This window comes from Bactrocera dorsalis, chromosome 2 (assembly GCF_023373825.1).
Source record: "Bactrocera dorsalis isolate Fly_Bdor chromosome 2, ASM2337382v1, whole genome shotgun sequence".
Classification (NCBI taxonomy): Eukaryota; Metazoa; Arthropoda; class Insecta; order Diptera; family Tephritidae; genus Bactrocera; species Bactrocera dorsalis.
In genome coordinates this window covers 88,722,957-88,745,698 of record NC_064304.1, presented here as the reverse complement: position 1 = coordinate 88,745,698, position 22,742 = coordinate 88,722,957, and the positions used below count along the sequence as shown (strand labels likewise).

The following is a 22,742-nucleotide window of genomic DNA, read 5'->3' as shown; positions in this document are numbered from 1 at the left end:
AAAGTTGAGTGAAGAAATTTACGAAATTCTCTTAAATTTAATCAATTGTCTATACTAAGGCGGGAAGAATTACTACTTCGCTCAATTAAGGGATTATCAAAGAAGCCGATCAGTCCGACAAGACATCGCAGCCGATTGGAAGTTGCACCACGACAACGCCCCGGCTCACACCGTCTTTCTTGTGAATAGCTATCTAACCAAGGCCGGCTTCCCAACGCTTCCGCAGTCGCCCTACAGCCCAGACTTTTTTGTTTCCTTGCCTGAAAAGGCCGATGAAAGACAAGCATGTTGAGACGATAGAGGGGAGCCAAGCAGCATGCACTTCGGCTCTCAAGGCTATTCCGGAGAATGCCTTCGGTGACGCCTTCAATGCTTGGAAATCGCGCCAGCAGCGTTGCATCGACGCAGAGAAGCCTACAAATTTTTTTAAATAGATTCAGTCCATTACTTTCCAGACAAACCCCGTACCATGTTCTCTATATATGTATTTATGAATTTCTGCGGTCTGAGTAGGCAATTGAAAAGTAAAGTCCTCTCTCGACGAACAAAAGCCAAACTCTATAAGTCGCTCATAATTTCCGTCCTGCTATATGGTGCAGAGGCTTGGACGATGACAACAACCGATGAGTCGACGTTGCGAGTTTTCGAGAGAAAAGTTCTGCGAAAGATTTATGGTCCTTTGCGCGTTGGCCACGGCGAATATCGCATTCGATTCGAGATATACGACGACAGTGACATAGTTCAGCGAATTAAAAGACAGCGGCCACGCTGCCTAGGTCATGTTGTCCGGATGGATGAAAACACTCCAGCTCTGAAAGTATTCGACGCAGTACCCACCGCGGGAAGCAGAGGAAGAGGAAGACCTCCACTCCGGTGGAAGGACCAAGTGGAGAAGGACCTGGCTTCGCTTGGAATATCCAATTGGCGCCACGTAGCGAAGAGAAAAAACGACTGGCGCGCTGTTGTTGACTCGGCTATAATCGCGTAAGCGGTGTCTATGACAGTAAAGAAAAAGAAGTTTTCATAGACATACCAAATATATGCCCAGCACGCAACGAGTCCCCCATGACTCTAACCATCTTTTTGCGTGGCAAGTTAACCCTAATAGCTGGCACCCCTCTCCTAATGGTCCGACTCTGTCGAAACAGCACGTTTCCTGGGCCTATCGTTGGATGACCTCAATGACAACTTATCTGAACCTTACCACACGAATGGGGACTAGATAACCGTTACAACAATTTATTTAGAGCGCTTTCTTATTCTCGGTATGCTATACACTTTATAATTACAAAAGTAACGCATATAAAATCGGACACAAATTAAAATGACGTAATATCGATGCATTTTCTAAGAATGATCGAAAAATAATCGAATTGTCGGAAAATGGTAAAGTTATCCACAAATAACCGGTGGATAGGAAGGCAATAAATTAACGAAAAACAATCGAATAATCAAGAACATCCGAGTTGTCGAAAAAGTATCAATTTATCGGAAAACAATCGAGTTATCGAAAAATACCCTAACTATCCGATAGTAATCGATTTATCGAGAACTAGGCGAACAATAGGAAAAAATCGAAAAATGTTATAAAAATTATAGAAAAACAAAAATGGTGGCACGAGCGAAAAAATAAATCGATAAGGAAATTAGTTGAAAGTATACTCTAATCATTCGAAAGTTATCGAAAAATATTTGGTTTGGTTAAATTGGAGGATGGAGTCATGTGTAGAAGTTCACGCAAGTGAGGAAAGTTCTCTGATCGCCATTCACTTGGGAGTGGCCAGAAACGATTCTTTTACATATGACTCAAGCAGCTCACAACTTCCGGTCTTTGACCAAGTATCCTCTGGGTAGCCTAAGAACATCCGTTTGAAGGCGAGCTGAAGTGAGAAGGCGAAACATCCCCTGTATAGGGTTGTGCGCTGGGTTTAGGACCCGCCACGTAAAAAAACACCCCCAAAGAAAATGCGTAAACAGCCTCCGATGAGAGACCCCCCTTTTGATGACGACCATTGCAAACGAAATAAGGACTACGAATTGTCCAATAAATGCGATGGACGGGACAAGGACAGAGACGAGTACGTCCTTGTGGCATTTACTACAGTGGCCATATAACGGAGCGTAAGTTTGGTGTGGGATTCGTGGTGGGAGAGAGACTCCGTCGCCGAGTACTATCATTCACTGCGGTGAATGAACGTCTAGCCACAATCCAGCCACATCAAAGCGAGGTTCTTCAACATATCACACGCCCCGACGGAAGGAAAGGACGATGTGACCAAAGATGTCTTTTATGAGTTCTTGTGAGAGATGTCCCCGCCACGATGTCAAAATCCTGTTTGGCGACTTTAACGCCAGGGTGGGCAAAGAAGGTATCTTTGGCACTATGGTCGGTAAATTCAGCCTCCACGAGGAAACATCCCCAAATGGGTTGAGGCTGATCGACTTCGCCGGGGCCCGAAATATGATTATCTGTAGTACTAGATTCCAGCATAAGAAGATTCATCAAGCTACCTGGCTGTCTCCGGATCGAAAAACTACCAAACCTATAAAAAAGGAGATCGATCATGTTGTGATAGACGGAAGACACGTCTCCAGTGTTTTAGATGTGCGTGCACTCCGAGGTCCTAACATTGACTCGGACCACTATTTTGTTGCAGCCAAGATTCGCACCCGCCTCTGTGCAGCAAAAAACGCACGCCAACAAACACAAGGAAGATTCGACGTCGAAAAGCTGCAATCACAACAGACAGCCGAAAGATTTTCTACTCGGCTTGCACTCCTGCTCTCTGAGAGCACTCGTCAACAACTCGGTATAAGGGAACTGTGGAACGGCATTTCAAATTCCATACGTACAGCTGCATCCGAAACCATTGGTTTTCTGAAAGTGCAAAAGAACAGCTGGTACGACGAGAAGTACCGCGGAGAGAAAACAGGCTGCCTACCTCGCAACGTTACGATGGACCACAACACGTGCGGGATGAGATAGACACCGAGAGCTGAAGAGGAAAGCGAGACGCATCTGCAGACGGAAGAAGAAAAAGGCCGAAATGCGTGAGTACGAAGAGCTTGATAAGCTGGCCGACAGGGTTAATGCTCGAAAATTCTACGAAAAAATGCGGCGGCTTACAGAAGGTTTCAAGACCGGAGCATACTCTTGTAGAACCCCCGAAGGTGATCTGGTCACCGATGCCCACAGCATACTTAAATTATGGAGGGAACACTTCTCCAGCTTGCTGAATGGCAGTGAATGCACAACGCTAGGAGAAGGCGTACCCGATTCCCCAATCGATGACGATGGAGCAGACGTCCCATTACCCGACCATAAAGAAGTTCGAATAGCAATTGCCCGCCTGAAGAACAACAAAGCGGCAGAGGCCGACGGATTGCCGGCCGAGCTATTCAAACACGGCGGCGAAGAACTGATAAGGAGCATGCATCAGCTTCTTTGCAAAATATGGTCGGATGAAAGCATGCCCAGCGGTTGGAATTTAAGTGTGCTATGCCCAATCCATAAAAAAGGAGACCCCACAATCTGCGCCAACTACCGTGGGATTAGCCTCCTCAACATCGCGTACAAGGTTCTATCGAGCGTATTGTGTGAAAGATTAAAGCCCACCGTCAACAAACTGATTGGACCTTATCAGTGTGGCTTTAGACCTGGCAAAGCAACAACAAACCAGATATTCACCATGCGCCAAATCTTGGAAAAGACCGGTGAAAGGAGAATCGACACGCATCACCTCTTCGTCGATTTCAAAGCTGCTTTCAACAGCACGAAAAGGAGCTGCTTTATACCGCGATGTCTGAATTTGGTATCCCCGCAAAACTAATACGGCTGTGTAAGCTGATGTTGAACAACACTAAAAGCTCCGTCAGAATCGGGAAGGATCTCTCCGAGCCGTTCGATACCAAACGAAGTTTCAGACAAGGCGACTCCCTATCGTGCGACTTCTTCAATCTGCTGCTGGAGAAAATTATTCCGGCTGCAGAACTTAATCGAGCAGGTACAATCTTTTATAAGAGTGTACAGCTGCTGGCGTATGACGATGATATTGATATCATCGGTCTCAACACCCGCGCCGTTAGTTCTGCTTTCTCCAGACTGGACAAGGAAGCAACGCAAATGGGTCTGGCAGTGAACGAGGACAAGACGAAATATCTCCTGTCATCAAACAAACAGTCGTCGCACTCGCGACTTGTCTCTCACGTCACTGTTGACAGTCATAACTTTGAAGTTGTAGATAATTTCGTCTATTTAGGAACCAGCATTAACACCACCAACAATGTCAGCCTGGAAATCCAACGCAGGATTACTCTTGCCAACAGGTGCTGCTTCGGACTGAGTAGGCAATTGAAAAGTAAAGTCCTCTCTCAACGAACAAAAGCCAAACTCTATAAGTCGCTCATAATTCCCGTCCTGCTATATGGTGCAGAGGCTTGGACGATGTCAACAACGGATGAGTCGACGTTGCGAGTTTTCGAGAGAAAAGTTCTGCGAAAGATTTATAGTCCTTTGCGCGTTGGCCACGGCGAATATCGCATTCGATGGAACGATGAGCTGTACGAGATATACGACGACATTAACATAGTTCAGCGAATTAAAAGACAGCGGCTACGCTGGCTAGGTCATGTTATCCGGATGAACGAAAACACTCCAGCTCTGAAAGTAATCGACGCAGTACCCGCCGGGGGAAGCAAAGGGAGAGGAAGACCCCCACTCCGTTGGAAGGACCAAATGGAGAAGGACCTGGCCTCGCTTAAAATATCCAATTGTCGCCACGTAGCGAAAAGAAGAAACGACTGGCGCGCAGTTGTTAACTCGACTATAATCGCGTAAGCGGTGTCTACGCAAATTAAGAAGAAGAAGAAGGAAAATACCTCAATTAGAAGACAGGAAAAAAGTTTATTCTGTTATCAAACAAACAGTCGACTGTTGGATCTACCTTAGCAACAAATGACTGAGTAGGAAATTAATGATTTAAGTCCCCTTTCGAAAGCTCAGTTAGTTTCTGATCACAATTCCCGTAATTCATGACAACTACCGACGAGTCCATCTTTGGATAAAAAAAGATTCAATGTACGATCTTTACACTTTTAGGTATTGACAACGATACATATAGTCTACGATTGAGCTTTCTTCTGTCTGACTATAAGAATGATTTGGGTCGCTTGATAAAATATTAAAAGTACTTTTCTTACTTAATTAAATTTAGATGAAATAGTGGACCAGCCGTATATTTTCCAGCTTTAAGCTATTGGCTTGATAACGATTTTTAAGAGTTTAATATGGTAGGAGAACGAATAAATATTAGACTCACCTTATAATAAACGTCTGGAACATATTGTTTGTCTGTTGATTCACGTACATATCCCAATTCGGGTGCATCTTTGGTGGGTATTAAGCAATTGTCTCGCACCAAAGCCATACATTGAGCTGATACAGCATATCCCTCTGTATGCACTTGCTTGCTGCTATCGCCTGAAACAAAATAAAACAACAGTTATGCATTTACACAAATTTTGAACCAAATACACATACCTGTTACACATACTGTAACAAATTTAGAACCGAAGTAACCGCTAGAGCCATATTTGCACGGGTTCGGGTGACGGTTTTGCAGTTCGCCCGCCGTGATGCACTCCTGCGCAGTGAGGAAATGAGTCTCAATGCCACGTAAGTGCTTAACACTACCAACAGCCGGATCATCGGTAATGAGATCAGTGAAAATCCAACCAACCTATTTAAAGCATACAAACACCTTGTAATTGAAAAACAGTTTTGTTAATAAGAAAGATGTCGTTTCTCACCTTCTTCAAACCCAAAGCCTGCGCCAACTCATCCACCTCAGCAGCTGCTTCGTCGTCCAACAATCGAATTGAGTCACGTGTCGATTCCTGTGGCGGCTCATAAATGGCGGCGACAGTTGCACGTATACCAAGTGGTACATCAGCATGTACCTCATAGGTGCCATAAAGATAACCCATTCTCTGATGAGCGGTTGTACGCCAATAGTCGAGAAAACGTTCAACTATAGTTGGATTCTCAAACATAATATTATCAACATGTCGATAAATTTGACGATTTAGCGTGACAGCCGATGGTTGACACTTCGAACAGATACCCTTGGGCCATGGGGGATGCTCACGACAGCCTGGCTTTATGCGGCAATTGATATCATCGAAAGCGACATACTTGCCACGATCAATGCCCGACTTTTGTTTGCGTATGTATGAATGGAAAGACAAATGTTTGATCTTTTGCTCCTTCAGATAATTATCATCGTACGGTTCAAGTGGTGAGCAATGCACACAACGACCGTTGGCATTGTGACGACAACTAACGTAGCAAGAATAAATAATTTTATTTTTAGAAATGTATATTTTGTGAATTCATATTAAAACTTCAACTTACAGCTTTGGATCACGCGGACGTTCAATTAAGCCATCTATTTTGGCTAGCGTTTGATCCACTTCATCTTCCACGACGGCGGTAGATGGTTGAAATAGTATGGTGCTGCTTGCTGCCGGTAAATTAACGCTGGAAGTCTCAAAATCATCAATGGCTGTGGTGCTGGTACGCTGATGGATGGAAAAAGTATATAAAATATATAACGTGCTTATTGCTGTATATTTGTAATTATGCCAAAACTATCTGATTTGGGCACTCACACGAATCGATCCTCCAGCAATTTTCTTCAGATACAACATATCGCCGTGTTTAAGGCAGGAACCAATTTTCTGCGAATGACTAGAATGCAACTGCAACGTACATAGAATTTTCAATTAGTAGGCTAATAACATAATTATAAGTGAAAAGCTTACCTCTGTGAGAAAATTGCGCTCCTTGAAGAGTCCGAAGCCATCAACTTTGAGATTGTGGTGTACCATTTCGAAGAGCTCCTTTAGATTAGCTTTCGGTGAGATCTCGATACGTTTTATGCCTTCAGCAGACTGCACGCGTATCAACTGGAAGGAAGAAAAATATGTGTTTAATAAATAATTCAGTGAACCGTCACATTTATAATTTTCCTTATAATCATTTATATAGTCTTATGTTCGTATGCAAAGCCAATTATTATACTTTTTAATATTAATTTTTACTTTAATATTTTATTTTATGCCTTATTTCTTATTTTTTCAATTGTTTCTACTTCCGCACAAGAAATCTTTTTATTTTGATTAATTTCTTCTGCTAATCTGTCTCTTTTGTTTACTAAAGAAATTTAGAACGCTAGCCAAATTTTCAAGTTCACTTAAACAACTATGTAATGGGCTATTTCCGAAAAAACTGAGCAGCACGTGGGTACTAAGTGATTGCATTTTAACCGATACGTCACCGTTGGAGCTGCAGATTTTTTATTTTCACTTTTTTCTCACCGACTGTTTACAGAGCAGCATTAGCTTATGACGCACAAAAGCATACACCACATTCCGCTTGCGATAGAGTAATGATTCCAATTCGACCATCGACATGTTTAACCGATTTCAAATTAATTACTTTTCAAAATTTTTGGAATGTTTTTACAAAAACAATTTTTGCATAATTAAAGGTAAGCCAATTATGAGGAACTTGACAGAAGTACCTTACAGGTACTTTTAAAAAATACAATTTTTTATTGTCACGGCACTTGTTGACATTGCTAACGGTTGCTGCATACTGAATGCAATTGCCACCGTGTACTCCGCATTTGGCTAAGAGCAAGGAATTTAAAATACGAAGCTGCATTGGTGTTATGTATTTTTTAGATCTCTTAATTACGCCGGAATTGTAAAATACTAGTAATTATATATTTAACTTTTTGGAGATTCGGAAATCACTGCAAAATTCTAATTTTAGTAAGGAATATAAAATGAAGATACTTTCATATATTTTTATAACACTTACGTTATTTTAAAATCTCTTTCGAAACACATATAGCTTTTATATTACTTTTAAGTAAATTTAATTGATTTTGCAGATTCAGAGTAAAAAGTAATCATGACGGACCAAAAACTTTTGAAACTGTCACATTAGCTATAAATTGCCTGCAAGTTCAAAGACGCGCGTTATTTTTACCAAAAGTATATTTTTATTATGTGCATATAATACACACAAACACGTATATTGTGGGTGGAAGAGAACAGTACGGCTGAAGGGTGTAAAAGTGGGTGGGTGTGTGGTTGGTTGTGAGAAGCGAGCGTATAGATACGGTTCGTGTATCGAAATCGGCTTAAGATTTGCCACCTACACGAGTATATAGTTAATGCATTTTCTTATTTCATTCTTATTTGTCGAAAATGCTACTTGGTTTGCCGTAAATCTGCCACACATTACGTTACCCCTCTGACGGTTTGTGTACATATGTATATATTGGTTTGTGGTAACTTGATTGTTGTTGTTTGCGTTTCACAGCTGTATAAATGATGTTGAGGACGGATTCGTGTTGTGCCGGCTTTTCTCTATCGACTTTTTTGATTTTTGCCGGCATTAACCGGCTGCCGGTAGCATTTAAAGCAGACGCACTAAATAACAAATGATTGGTGCGTCCGTTTGGAATAATAATTCCCTTATTCGCATATGAATTTACAACTATTTAAAATTCAAAAATGTTTTTTTTTCTACCACTTGATCTAAACAACTTTGCTAATTGTTATATATACATATGTATGTGCGAATAGCAGCTATAGCTCCTTACCGGCCAAAGCATATCTTTGGCCAAAGAATCCTTTCATTTACAACGGTTGGCCATAAGCAAAACAGTGCAATACAATGCAGACCAGCACAATAAGAAAACAAAAAGCTTACCAAACAAACAAGAAACTTACAATTTTATCGCCAACGCTTGAGTTTGACATTTTCACACACAATGTTCTTTTGAATCACTGAATACACCTGGTTATGCGCTCGTCTTATTCAAATATTGGACAAAAACTTTACGCAGGAAAATCCAACTAGCCTACAAACACCGCAGATAGACAGACAAAGGCGAATTGTGCCAGAAATAAAATATATCAAATGCGCTACAAAAAATCGCAAATTCACGACCACGGGCACAGGCAACTGTCAATTATTTTCGTGCTGTCAAATAAATTTGCTTCATAACACCGGGCTGCCAACTCCGAAGGAACTGCTATGGTTCTTGGCTCTACTTACGATATTGGAGATTGGGCAAATAGGTTTCCTAAACAATTTCTAAAAAAAATTTCACACTAAAAAAAATTGTCAATGAAATAAATTTTGTGTTATTCGCTTGTTATTCAGAATGTTTGCTTGTTGTTAGTAATTGCTTTAATAAAGTTCCGTGTGCCCAATAGTGATTTTAAGATTAATAGCATCGACACCACCCTGTAATGTAGGTGTGATAATCTGCTGCTTTGCAAATAGTGGGTTTGTAAGTGCACTAAGTGCTGCCAATTTGTACAACATTTAATTTAATACGTTGCCAACTAAATTTTTTGAAATTAAATATGTCACATTAAGTTATATGAATTTTTAAAATTTTAGTTTTGTATTGTTTTAGTTAATTATAACTCAGCTTTAAGCCTAGAAAAAAAAACACGGTTTGGTAGAGAAAAGGTTTTTTTGTCTACTACTTTCAGGGTGGCCTTGTGTCCAACGTTTTGATAGAGCTGCAATGCCACACTGTTGAAGCAGAGTGTCAACAACGTACGCGCAGCTCCGTTAAATATCCGCCACGGCGGAAAACCGTGAGATACAATGTATTCCCAACAAGAGATACAATCTTATGTACATATGTGTGTATGTACACATGTGTATATCCCATATTTGTGAGAGACATATCTATTTGTATGCAATTGTGAGTAGTGTTTTGACTGAATATTGAGCAGTGTAGGCTCTCACCAGCAGCCAGCTGTGTGGCATAGATACTTTTGCCGTGTATGTATATTTATTCAGACTGTATGGTAACAGCGCAGGTAGTATCTGTGAGTAGAGCAATTTGGCCACGAGTAGAAACATTGACTTTGGTCAATCTCTTTCCGATTTGAGTTTAGTTTTACGAGATCTGCTGCCGTTAACGGACGTGTGCGTACGGACTAACGAATAATTGCCAGAAATCGTTGTTTTGTGGGCGTAACGCCGAGAACGAATTGCACTTGAGTGGCGTATATGTAGACCGTGTATATATGTAGGTGTGTGTGCGCGCGGATTATTTCGTATACGTTTGTTTTTGACTTTTCACTTCGTCGTCGTTTGAAGTGCAACTTTTCGCTGTAAATATTTAGAATTTGCTTAAAGTAATTAACATTTGTTTATTTGGGCAAGGCAACTTTTGTTTTTGCCTGGAAAGTGCGAAAGCAAAACGAAATACAGACAATAAATACCCAGAGCTAGAGAATCAAAGCAAGACGAATGAGTAAAAACGGTGTTAAAATTGCAACAATAAAAAGTTTTAAGTAAAATAAATAATAATCACATTTGCTTAAATCTCGAAAACTGAAATACGTATAAAGTGTACACACTTAAATTATCAATATTAAAGAAATTGCTAAATGTTGAAAATACCAATAGGAAAATATTGTATTACTTAGAAAATCTATGAATAGTGAAGAAATCAACGTGTAAAGTGTTAGTGTTGAATTTCCTGTTTGAAATTCTTTGCTTACCTTTTTCTCCCAACAACAACTCGTTATACGGTATTCTTAGTTTGCATTGCCGCTTACAGTGTGCAACTCGCCTAACCACCAACTCCAGCGTTTTGAGTCAAATGAGAAAGACGGCGACGCACCGCACCAAAGGTACTTGGAAATAAAAATAGGCTTTAAAAATAAAATAATATACCTATTTCCTAAGTTTTAGTTAATAATAAATACAAAATATTCTACATCAACATACATACAAATATACAGTGATGCACTGAACTAATGGCACAGCGAACTACTTTAGCTTTAGGACTGTTTTGTACCACTTATAAAATAAGTTTTGAATACCACTACAATTAGGACGAGTAATTATCAATTATGTTTATGTACGTATGTATGTACATATGTGCGTTTGTATTTCAAGCCAAAACGAAATAAAATAAGAAAAGATACATACAAATTAGGGTTTTTGCTTCACATGTTGCTCCAATTTGTGTCCTGACAATTATAACCTATATAGACATACATACATATATACATAGAATAGATATCTATGTATACAAAAGTTTGCATACATATGTATAATACTTTCAATAAATTACATCTGCTGCCAACAACAAAATATAGCAACTTTGTATTCCACATGTATGTATATTCATATGTATGTTAACGCATACCTATTCGATGAGCCTAATCAATTGGACGAACATTTATTTATACATAAAAAACATATAGTTAACTAGTTAGTCAGCCGGGGAGCTTCTGTACTGGGCAGCCAGCCGCAACTTGTCCATCAAACAGTCATTTAGTCAAGCAGGCAGTACGCTAAGCAGTGCTACCATTTCGCTTTGGCCAGCACTGGCGCTCGAACAGGCAGACATGTACATATGTAAGTGTATGTGTATGCAAGTATGTAAATATAGACAAATAGCCAAATAGCCGAACAGGCAACGAACTGTGGGCATGAGCATATGTTTTTGTACTTACACATATGTATGTATGTACGTTTGTTATATATTTACCTACGATATATGCTGTGCCAAGTGTGTATAGAACGCAAAAATGGTTTCTATTTGTATTTGGATGCGTGCTGGCAGCGCTCATCTATTGGAATCACATATTCACGTTTATAAAATTCAAAAAAAAATATGGATTTCCGCTCTTGTGACGCGCCAAAACACACTGAATTCGCGTAGAAGACATACAGAAAAAAATAAATAAAAATAAAATTAAAGACTCTATTTTTCCGTTTTAGAATGATTTGAATAATTGAGCATAAGAAATTCATAAAAAATATTTTATAAATAATTACAAAGTATGAGTTAAAATAAATTTAATATTAAATGATAACTAATATCATGAATATTGCGAAATGAAAATATATATATATATGTATACATATACATATGTATATTCAAAAAATAAATATAATTGTATATGTAAATGTGAATGTAAAGTGGCGACTGATGTGCAGCGAATGAGGTCTGTGGATATTTGAGGTGTCTTGATTACGAATTTGAGCTCAAAAATTTTCCATCATGTACAACTATTTGTGGCATGGTGGTGATTCGACTATTACACTCCTTCACTACAAAAAATTCTATATTTTTCTGTAAATATTTCTAATTTGCTTAAAGTAATTAAAATCTGTATTTTTTTTTTTGAAATTTTTACTATCATTTTCGCTTTTACCAACTCAAAATTAGCAAGAAACAGCTTCTAACAAAAATTGACTGGCGTCTAGTATTTTTGTTTTTACTAAACTTTAAGCGTAAATATTTTAACGATTGTGAATTTGTAATTTAGTCAATCAATGCAACCATGTATTTGCATAAATTAAACCGTAATTTATATACTCGTATTTGAAAACCTGCGGCTAATTAGAAAACAAACCACTCAAAGTCAGCACTTACTTGCTTGTTTTGGTTTTACCAGATTAGATTAGTGTTCTTTTAAGGCTGTGCACAGAGTTGATCACTGAGAATGGAGAAATATCGACAATAAAAGTTTTATTTCAAAGCAACATTCCTTTCCAATGCGAATGTTTTTAGACTATTTGGTCATATTCCTTTGTTCTAATCAAATATAAATCCTTGGACTGCCCCGATATATCATATAGAACGCTCCCGTGCCCATGACAGTCGGGTCTACGTAATCGGAACGGAACCAGACTCTTATCCGGCTAAGGACTGTCAACTCGGCACAACTCTGCCGCTGCAGCAAAAACATATAAAACGCTGATCTCATAGCCATCATCATTACTCCAAGCATTCAATGTCCTCAAGTACTGTTACTGCGTAATGCAAAAGTACTCAAAAATTTAGGGTAATCGATTAATAAGTAATAAATAATTAGCAATAACATGTATGTACATACTTATGTAGAAATGGTAAATGAAATACTCAAACTTCTAATATAACTCGAAGTTCTTCTTAACCCAAACTTCTGATTTGACAATAGAAGTCAAATTTAAAACAAATTTCCTTCAATAACTCGAAGTTTTTTTTAGTGAATTGAAGGTGATTCGAGTTAGGAAAGTCCAACTGAAATTTGAAAATCTTTTTCTACTATTCACTACCCACAATATATTCTTATTTACTTGATATCATTGATCACGCTGCTGAATCAGTTATGATAATTACATCAGTAATGATGAAGGAAGGAATGAGGGAGAGCCAATGGTTCCAAGGGCTGTTCTCATAATTATTAATTGTTTCTTACGAAGATTTAAAATGTTTTCTCAAAAAAGACAAGCGCGGAGTAGAAATCAGACTACACTTCTACATTAAAGAAAATGATCAAAAGTTTGCAATGAGAGTTCGTTCGAACGAAGATTATGAGAGAGAGTGTGTGAGAGACTGGAAGATGAAAGAAGTATTTGTAGTGTTGATGGATGGACGGATGCTGTGGCATCTAAAACTGTATAAACACACAAACAACAGAGCCGACACATGCGGCAGCGAACTTTGTAAACATACTATATACAGAAAGCGTCTATTTATGTACTTCCATGCTTCCAAATGGCTTAGAAGCAGTGAAAAGTTGAGAAGAAGATGAGCAAAGCAAAAGCAAAGAAGCTGTGTTCAGAACAGGTAGATAAGCCGAATCAGAAATTAATGGATAATGATGGCACGCCGGCATTGACAAACACGAATAATATGGCATAGTACAAATAAAAAGCGAACAACATTTATATAAATGTATGTATGCATGTATGAGGTAAACAATTTAAGAGTACCATAAGAAAAATAGACGGAATTTGTAGAGGGGTACACACATATTTTCTATAATGCCAGGTGGCTGAACAAAGAAGACTTTAGGTGTTTTCATCTTAAAGACAGGCAAGAAAATCCTAACCATTGAAACCTAAATTGGCTTTCTATGATGGCCTCATCTCTTGTTGCTGTTGTAGCGGCAGAATTCTGCCGAGTTGACAGTCCTTGGCCTGATAAAACTCCGGGTCCGTTCCGGTTACGTAAACCCGACTCTCGTGGGAACGGATGATCCCATCTAAATGCTTTCCTTGGGTGTTTTACTTTCCACTTAGTTATTTGAGGTTTTCAGTGAACCATTAGTAAATGCAGCACTGTCAGGCTTTGGAACTCGTTGTATCCCTATCGCTTAGACCCAACATGTCAAAACCAATCTAGTAGCCTTACAGACTTCTAGTTAACTCAGGATAATATTTCCACTTTTCACTACACTTAGTGTTATATTCAAGCAGCAAATGCAAAAAAAGGTTTTGCCTGCCTTAAATTTGTACAACATAATTTTTTATTACTGCAACAACAACAATTCTCACAGCCTCTGAAAGGCGCATGTTGGGTAAAAAGTGGCTAGTACCATAAATGAGCTGCTGGTACTACTACATATGTGTGTGTATGTATGTGTAAGGACATTTGTTGCAGAAACGGTTGCTGCCACAGACATGTCGTTGGTTAAGTCGTCGCAGCGCAACTAAGTCCACTAGTTTAAATGATTACTGCCAACAAGCGAAAAGGCACACAAATCCATCATTGGAAAGTTGTTGTGTTTGTGGCATGTTCGCAAGCAGCAACAACAAAAAATTGCATTAAAAATGTCGCATGCGATTTCATAGACTCGATCGCCGCAGCAGCAGCGAAAATAATGTCAGTGACACAGCAAAATAGTTTGCCGAACCGGCGGCATTAAATATCAGAACAACAACAATCGCAAACACTGCACTCTGCCGTTGCTGTTGCGACTTGTTTGTGGTTTGTTGTTGTTTTGCCCAAATTTGAACTTTCGTTTTTCAGCATTCGCGTGATTTGTTGCTGTTACTGTTGTGGTGTTGTTGCCGCGCTTGCTGCTAGCCGCGTTGGGGCAGCAAATCTCTCATTCGCGCCATTGACTGCCTTTTCTGCCAACGCGCAGCTGGGTGCGCCAGCGCTGTTGAATGACTCTCTGGCTGCCCCATTATGTTGCCAAATTATTTTTCTAGTATTTCAACTTAATTTTTTTTTCATGTATTTTTTCGTTTTTGTTGCTTTTTATATGTTTGATCGTGTGGTTGTGGTTTTTGTTTCATTTTTTAATTTTTCATCATTAGCTACATATGTATGTGTGCTCGTGTGGGTATTCGAATATTATAATTAAATTTTGTTGTAAATTAGCTGGTAATTTAAAATCTTAGATTTTTCTTTGCGTTTCTTATTTTTGATTTCGAAGCACTTGTTCGGGTGGCAGCGCTGAGTAATTAATTGTTATTTATTTTCTGTAAGCAATATGAATTGTCTCCCAAGTTATTCAGGAGTTTTTATTTCTAATAAATAATTCGCGCTCAGTTTGTATAAAATATGGCCTTCAATTACAAATCTTTCACAAGTTAAATTATTCTTGCATTTGACTCCTATAGACGCCATAGAATGTTTTCATATCTTACAATTTGACAGCTGTCAGTCGCGTATTTAACGTTTGTACCGTAAGTGTGAAACATTTGTGTATTCTGAATTGTGAAATGAAATGGTCAACAGAAAATTAATTATTTATGCAAATTAAAAAAAAAAACACTAGTTTAGAGTTACTTTCCGACTGTGATGAGATAGGCAGCTTTTTAATAATTTTGCATTGCTAAATCGAAAATGATTGTAAAAATTTTCTAAAAAGCAGGATTTTTTTGTGTTGTGGTCAAAGGGGTGTGAAGGTCAAACCACCACCATTTACTAATAAATGCACGAGATGAACTCAATCTGGTAATCAGAGCTATTTCAAGTGCTATTCAAGTGCTATTTCAAGTGCTCTGATTACTAGATTGAGTTCCCCCCCACAAACCTCATAGCACATCAATCGCAAATTTGCCATTCAGATTTGTTGAGTAGTGCAAATTATTTCGTATTTAATCGGATTTCTTCGAGGTGAATCGCAAAACCGATAAGGGCCGATTCGTCCGGCTTTTTAACCATATACTCGTACACCTAGGTATCTCTAAATTCGTAGATGTCTACTACATTCTGCAGAATCTCTAATAAACTCTCAATAATAAGCTCGTTGTATAATACAAAGCATTTAGATGCAATCTTGTTATCTCCTGTATTATTTTTTTGTTAAAAAAAAAAATGATTTATTTTCCAGATCAAGAGTGAATCCACAAGGGTTAGAGCTTCACAGCTGACTTGCAATTGAAAATATTTAAAATGTTTTTGTTTATTCCAAGTGTGAAAAAAGAAAATTGCGCTTTCAGTTCTCATGCTTTGGCTCTCTTACATTTTGAAATCGTTGTTTTTGTATTGCTAGCATTTTCCCTTGCGAAATTGGTTTTCATTGTATGAAGATAAGACTTTCGAGGGATCCTCATGATTTTCTCACAACTGCGCCATATCATGTGAAAGAAAACAATGCGATCCACGGCGAATAATGCAAACTCAAACGGAAAGAAATGACAAGTGGAAAATACGCGGCTAAAAGGGAGTAGAAAACTTAGAAAATACGAGTATGATAGCAAAGGGTTCCGCAGTGTTCATATGGGGGGCCACAACTGACATGTACATACCACATGAATGTGTATGTACCCTGCATATGTATGTATGTATATAGGCATGCAATTTTGCACGCGACTGCGATTTATTGCCAAAATTAGTGGCGACATAATTGCAACCATTAAATACAGCTGGAAATATGGTAGTAAAAAGGTAACGGATTATTGCTAACTGTATACATGTTGTTGTACAATCGATAGCTGTTGTTGTTGTTGTTGTTAAGTGCATTGTTCGCTAGCGACGATGAAATTCGGTTTAGTTTGATAATTCTGCTGTTTCGAGAGCCTTTCCTGGACCCAAACGATATCGACACAGCTACATAAGTATATTTTCTAATTTTATTCCCCGTTAAACGTTATTCACAAAAATTTTGCTTTCTTTTGCAAAGATTTGATATATTTCGAAATCCCTTACGCCGTTTTAGGCGCTTCGTTATACACCCATTGGGCCGAGCAGCTGTCGTGTCAGCAACGACGTTTGTGTAGCATTTCGCCTAAACGAGGCAATAACTTTTAGTTGGCCACATTTAACAAGAGAAATGGAAATGGAATGGAAGTAGTAGAAGTGAAAAGAGCAGTGATAAAAACACCGTTGTGTTATGACACTCTTGTATGTGTGTGTGTGTGTGAGTGGTGGCCGCAAATCTCAAATCCAAGAAAATGAAAAGAAAAATAGTTACAAACTGCTTTGGCTCGAAACTGAAGAAAACGGCAAAAGTAACTGGCAGCCTAAATCACTTAGTCGAGCACTTATTGAAGCAAGGCAGACATTCAGTCAACCAGCCAGTCAAGTTAGTCAATCAGTTGGTTGGAAACGTTGTTGTTTCTGCTTTTTAGTATTTTATTCTTGCTTTTGTTGTTCTCCAAAGAAATATTAGCACCATTTCATTTGAAATTGATTTGAAAGAAAAAGCGTTTACAACTGCAACAACACACACATACATTCATGCATACATATGTAGACGTGTATGTGTGCGTTTACAATTCACTATTATGGTTTTGGTGATTTAGCACAGATTCTTCACTTGGCTGGAACGTAAAAGTTTCGCAGTAGTTTTTAATTAGACGAATTCTGTTTTCTACCATCTAACTGTAATACCCATACATAAGTACATACATACATATGTAGGTACGTGTGTCTGTACGGATATTACAATTGTTAATTGCAAGTTTTTGAAAGTTGAAAGAATCGATTTGCGTGGCAAGCAAGCGCGTAAATACGAATAAAAGCGCCGCTTTCCAAAGTTCGACAGAGACTTCGCATTAAAGAGAAATTTGGTGGTACGCTGAAAATAATTGGAAAAGTCGGCGTTATCAGCTTTTGGCACCATTTGGGCAACGCTAATTGATTATCAGCTATTTTGACAAAATCAGCTGTTTTGCTGACGGCACAACAGCTCGTCCTTGTTCGACAAATTATATTCATGCTTAGTGGTTCATTATCGGAGGTTCCGAAAAAAGGTCAGCTTCTTGAAGAGGAGTCGTTTGCAAAATTTCAAATCGATAACTCAAAAACTGAGGGGCTGGTTCGCGTATAAACAGATAGACCAACGGACATGGCAAAATCGACTCAGCTCGTCATGCTGATTATTTATGTATCATATATATTTTATAGGGTTTTCGACGTTTTCTTTTGGATGACACAAACTTCGTGGCAGACTTAATATACCCTGTCTGGGGTATAAATAGTCTGTGGTAATATTTATTGATTCGATCCGAAAGCTTCTTCTTCTTAATTGGCATAGACACCGCTTACGCGATTATAGCCGAAGTTTTCATTGGGTGTTTTTTTTACGTGGCGGGTCCCAAACCTAGCGCACAACCCTATGTAGGAGATGTTTCGCCTTCTCACTTTAGCTCGCCTTAAAACGGATGTTCTTAGGCTACCCAGAGGATACTTGGCCAAAGACCGGAAGTCGTGAGCTGCTTGAGCCATATGTAAAAGAATCGTTTCTGGCCACTCCCAAGTGAATGGCGATCAGAGAACTTTCCTCACTTGCGTGAACTTCTACACGCATCCCCGCATTCTCCAAAAGCTTAGGTAACTTAATATATTGCTGTCTAACGTATGTGTATTATTTACATATATATGAACGAACTCAACACTTAAGACTTTAGAATTTTGTTGGCTGGGTCAGCTTTAAAAAATATTTCGGTTTCCCGTTTTGGGACGAGGATTATTGAGAATATTTTTCAGCGACTGTGGATACCTCGAATATATTTTTGACATGAAAGGTTTTCTAACAATATCCATCAACCGTTCGGAGACGGCTTAAATCAGCTCGGATCCTCCAAAAAGAGGAGGCAAAACTTAAGCTTATCGCGTATAACATTTATATTCATAGAGCATATACATTGAAACGATCTCAGCCGAAAATACTTTCTCTCATTGCCGTATTTCTCCGATCAGCGATCACAATAACATCGATTGTATCGTTCGGTCATTGATCGTGCCTCGGAAGTTGTCAAACGTATTGCTCACTAAGCAGTAATCAAACAATTAAACACATTACGCTCACTGTTTACGAAAAATATGAGTATCCATCTTCCTTATTTCAGCCGCAATTACGTTTATTGTTTACGAAGAAAAGCGCAATTACAACACGCACTTTTCAGCGGCTCGTCGGGCATTGGCGCGAAAAACGCACGAGGAAATGTGAAAGCAAAAACACGAGTAAAAATGGTTAAATTGCAATAATATTGTATGAATGCAATGGAATAAACATCAATATAAGCAAAGGAAAAGCAATGGCTGTGCCATAGCTCTCAAACTGGTTTTGGCGGACTTGACTGACTGACTGACGTTGTTGGTGGTGACGGCTTCGTGCTGTATTGTACCAACTTGGGCAAGTTATAGCGTGTGCAACGCCTGCCTCCTCACTGTGCCCCCCCCTTTATACCGCTAATAAATTAAGTTAGTTTTCCAAACCACAGACATTCAGACAGAGGCAAAATGTGCTGCATGGTTGCTCGGAGAGTAGTGAAAACGCAAAAGTTTCAACGCAATCGCACAACAAAGTATAATAATGCACGCTCTTAAGTAAATAAACACAATTTTGCTATTCATTAAAAAGGAAGAAGAGAATCTAATCCAATTGCAGCAGCAGACGCGTTCAAATGACTGACTTGGTGTTCTTGACTTTTTTTGAGATATAGAAAACAGAAAATACGAGACATAATGACCTTTAAAGTGGCTCTTTGAGAAAGAAAACACATAAAAAACATTCTCACGTTTTCGGTCTTTCAAAGAGTCATTACCGCCCTCATTTGCGCACTTTTAAATGTCCACAGTGAGGAACATACCCCCGGCAACATATGGGCCTTTGCTTGTCATCGCTATTATTTCACAATTTAATGGGTGCGTGCGCATCTTGGCATGTGCAGCATGCGTCGTAAGGCATTACTGCGTCGAAAGCAAAGAAAGATGAAGGTCAAACAACCACCGAGCTCAGCGTAAACGGAAATTTGTGGAAAACTCTGGGCCAAATGAATTAATAATTGCTATCTGGGTAATTCTTAGAAGCTAGCCACTGAATTCACATACCTTTGCATTGGTGAGAAAATTTTTTTAATGTGTTTTCCTGTAAGTAACCGAGTACTCACTTTGTTAAAATATATGAAAAAAACACACGCTAATAATACTGGCTTTTTAAAGACAATCCTACCACTTGTCTTACCTGTACTTTTGTCTGTACTTGTTTTTGTCTATATCCTATGATTTTCATTCAGAGTTTTCCTCTTTTGTGTATTTTGCTGGCAACTTGAGCCCTTCTGCGACATTGTCGTGTTTGCATAGACAAAACGGAAACAGCAGAGGGTTGTTCTCTCTATTCCACAAGATTAACGAGTCTTTGTTTTTTGTAAGATTCGTGCGAGTATTTAACATTTAGGCAATTCACAAGCTTTGTTGTATGTCTTATGTCATATTTTAATATTCTTAAAAAATATGACACTTGTGAGCACCCTTAACTGTTGTATGTCATATTTTGTCATATTTCTACACTTAATCAGGTGATTGCATATTGCATACTTTTGGGCGCACTACTTTCCATCCTACCGTCAGCTGCGTGTCTTCGATGAAACGACCATAAAAGCTTTGAGCCGTTGGTTTCTTAAAAAAATAAAATATTTGACTTTGTTTTGTTTTTTTTAATTTTTAAATAAAATCATTTGCAACTACATAAACTTCAAAATATTTTCATATTTCACTTATATTCAACTTAATTTACCTGAATATCGTGGTTTCCTTCCATATTAACAACGAAATTTATTAAATTAATTAATTTCAAACATTAAATGCCAATAATAAGAAAGTAAACAAATACAGCTGATAGAATAGCGAACACAAGAAACATACCACGCCGTGTTGTATCAGTCATATTTTAATTTTGCATGTGAAACAACAACAGTGTTGTTATGACAGTCATAAAAAAATATGACAATATGACGATATGACACAATATGACACCTTGTGAATACCCTAATTATAAATTATTTGTGTCTGGGTAAATACATACTTGTAGGTCTTCAAACTACACAGTAATCACTTCTCTAACTGTTCGAAAACTACGTATGAGGAATGGCTTTGGGTTAAGGCTGATTAAGTTTAATTGCTTTCCCCCTGTCAAAATTGTAATTTTATGTACACTTGCAAATAATTCTATTAAAAAATTAGATTCTACATAAGAATGTCACAATGTTATACATATTATTCAGTAATTAATAATCGATGCAACCCTGGCAAAAAAAGTAAAAATTAACAAGTTGAAAGTCATAACTGTGACGGGTTCATCAAAACCATAAACTTGAAGGTTTGCAATGAATTGAACTCAGAACAGCTTAAAATATCAGTACTCAACGTAAACCAGTCTGGTCTCAAAGGGGTTCGGTTCAAACCCTGAGCAGAGCTTGTCAAATTTACCACGTGTTTAATACGCAAATGTCATTGTGCTCGGCGCTTTGTTTCTCTTTATTTTTATTGCTTCTCTTGTCCTAAGTGTGGCAATAAGCGATTGTTTCATACACAGACTGTCTATTATGCTTCATAAGCAGCTGGGCAGTAGCCAAATGGTAGTCTAATAGACCCCACAGTCATCTGTGTGTGAGTGGGTTTGCACGTGTATGCCGTATGACAGTTAACATGGCCTAGATGTTGGGAGAACTGTCATTAGCAGTGTGTTTGTTGCACCCTTCACTTTGCACGTTCATACTTCACGCTGTCTGCACTTTTTCCCAAACGTTTACCTCGAAAATAGTATGTGTGTTTTCCATTACTTTTTCGTATTTTATTGCACTGATTTCTAGATTTTACTTCACACTTTTCTTTTCTTCTTCAGCTTTGCTCGTGTGCCTCCGGCTTTTGCTATTTTTAGTCGTCGTCGCCTTTGTGTGCGATTTGGTCAAAGTGAGACTGTTGTAGTTATTGCACTTGGCTGGATTAAAGACCTCGCTTGCGGTCTGATCAAAGCCATGCTGTTCGGCTTGTCGTTGTTTGGTATCACAGCACGTAATAGGGAGTCTCCATCTACTTGGTGGTATATATATATGTATGTATACATATATCAGTGTAGTTGGCTTATTTTAGATGCCAAGGTGTTGATAAAGTCATCAGCCGTTTATTTGAACGATTAGGGATTTTTAGTTTTGTTATTGCCGAATGTTGTGTATGGGAGATTGCTAGAATGTTGGAACTAAACGCAGTGTATTAATTATGAAACCAGCAACGAAGAGAAAATCAAAGGCTAAAGCTCTGTGAGGTACATATTTTAAAAATGCTGTTTTTGTCAGCGTCAAATATTTATAAGCATATCAGTGTCCGAAACTTTGCGATCTCGTTGTGATTATTCTGCGTCGGAGTTATTTTGTAAGAGTTTGACCATTAAAACGTGGCTGTTGAGGTTATGCCTCATTCATATATTCTTCTCTATATATTGAAAGCAGTATAAATACATATATATAACGTTTTCTACATATGTATGTATACTGAAGTTACTGACTTATAGGCTAGTTAGTGAAAAACGCTTCCTTCCTTCCTTCCTTTTCCTTCCTTATCGGCAAAATGAGTGCACAGTCAAGAACGTGGTAAAAACGCAGAAATCAGCCATCTTTGCTTTGCTTTCATTTGAACAATGTTGCCATTGCCCAATACGCATATATAGTTTTAAGC

General features: G+C 38.5%; 2 protein-coding genes across 6 annotated transcripts in view; one reads left to right on the top strand and one right to left on the bottom strand.

The window, feature by feature from the left end:
- Nucleotides 1-9,045, bottom strand: part of LOC105229621 (nuclear protein localization protein 4 homolog) — an 80,907-nt gene extending 71,862 nt beyond the window's left edge. The window contains exons 1-7 of one of the 2 annotated variants that reach the window (XM_011210034.4): nucleotides 8,806-9,045; nucleotides 6,823-6,966; nucleotides 6,670-6,759; nucleotides 6,413-6,579; nucleotides 5,809-6,337; nucleotides 5,540-5,738; nucleotides 5,319-5,479 (exon numbers count right to left, since the gene is read on the bottom strand). In XM_011210034.4, the coding sequence (XP_011208336.2) occupies nucleotides 5,319-5,479; nucleotides 5,540-5,738; nucleotides 5,809-6,337; nucleotides 6,413-6,579; nucleotides 6,670-6,759; nucleotides 6,823-6,966; nucleotides 8,806-8,835 (1,320 nt within the window). In that variant the 5' untranslated portion in view covers nucleotides 8,836-9,045. Of the gene's footprint in view, nucleotides 1-5,318; nucleotides 5,480-5,539; nucleotides 5,739-5,808; nucleotides 6,338-6,412; nucleotides 6,580-6,669; nucleotides 6,760-6,822; nucleotides 6,967-7,377; nucleotides 7,664-8,805 lie in introns of those variants that run through there. The other variant, XM_011210032.4, reaches the window with a different exon arrangement.
- Nucleotides 9,046-9,981: 936 nt separating this feature from the next.
- LOC105229619 (uncharacterized) overlaps nucleotides 9,982-22,742 on the top strand; it is a 143,816-nt gene continuing 131,055 nt past the window's right edge. For 3 of the 4 annotated variants that reach the window (XM_049448281.1, XM_049448286.1, XM_049448285.1), the window contains exon 1: nucleotides 9,982-10,737. The gene's annotated coding sequence lies outside the window, so the exon portion shown is untranslated. The remainder of the gene's footprint in view (nucleotides 10,738-22,742) is intronic. The other variant, XM_049448287.1, reaches the window with a different exon arrangement.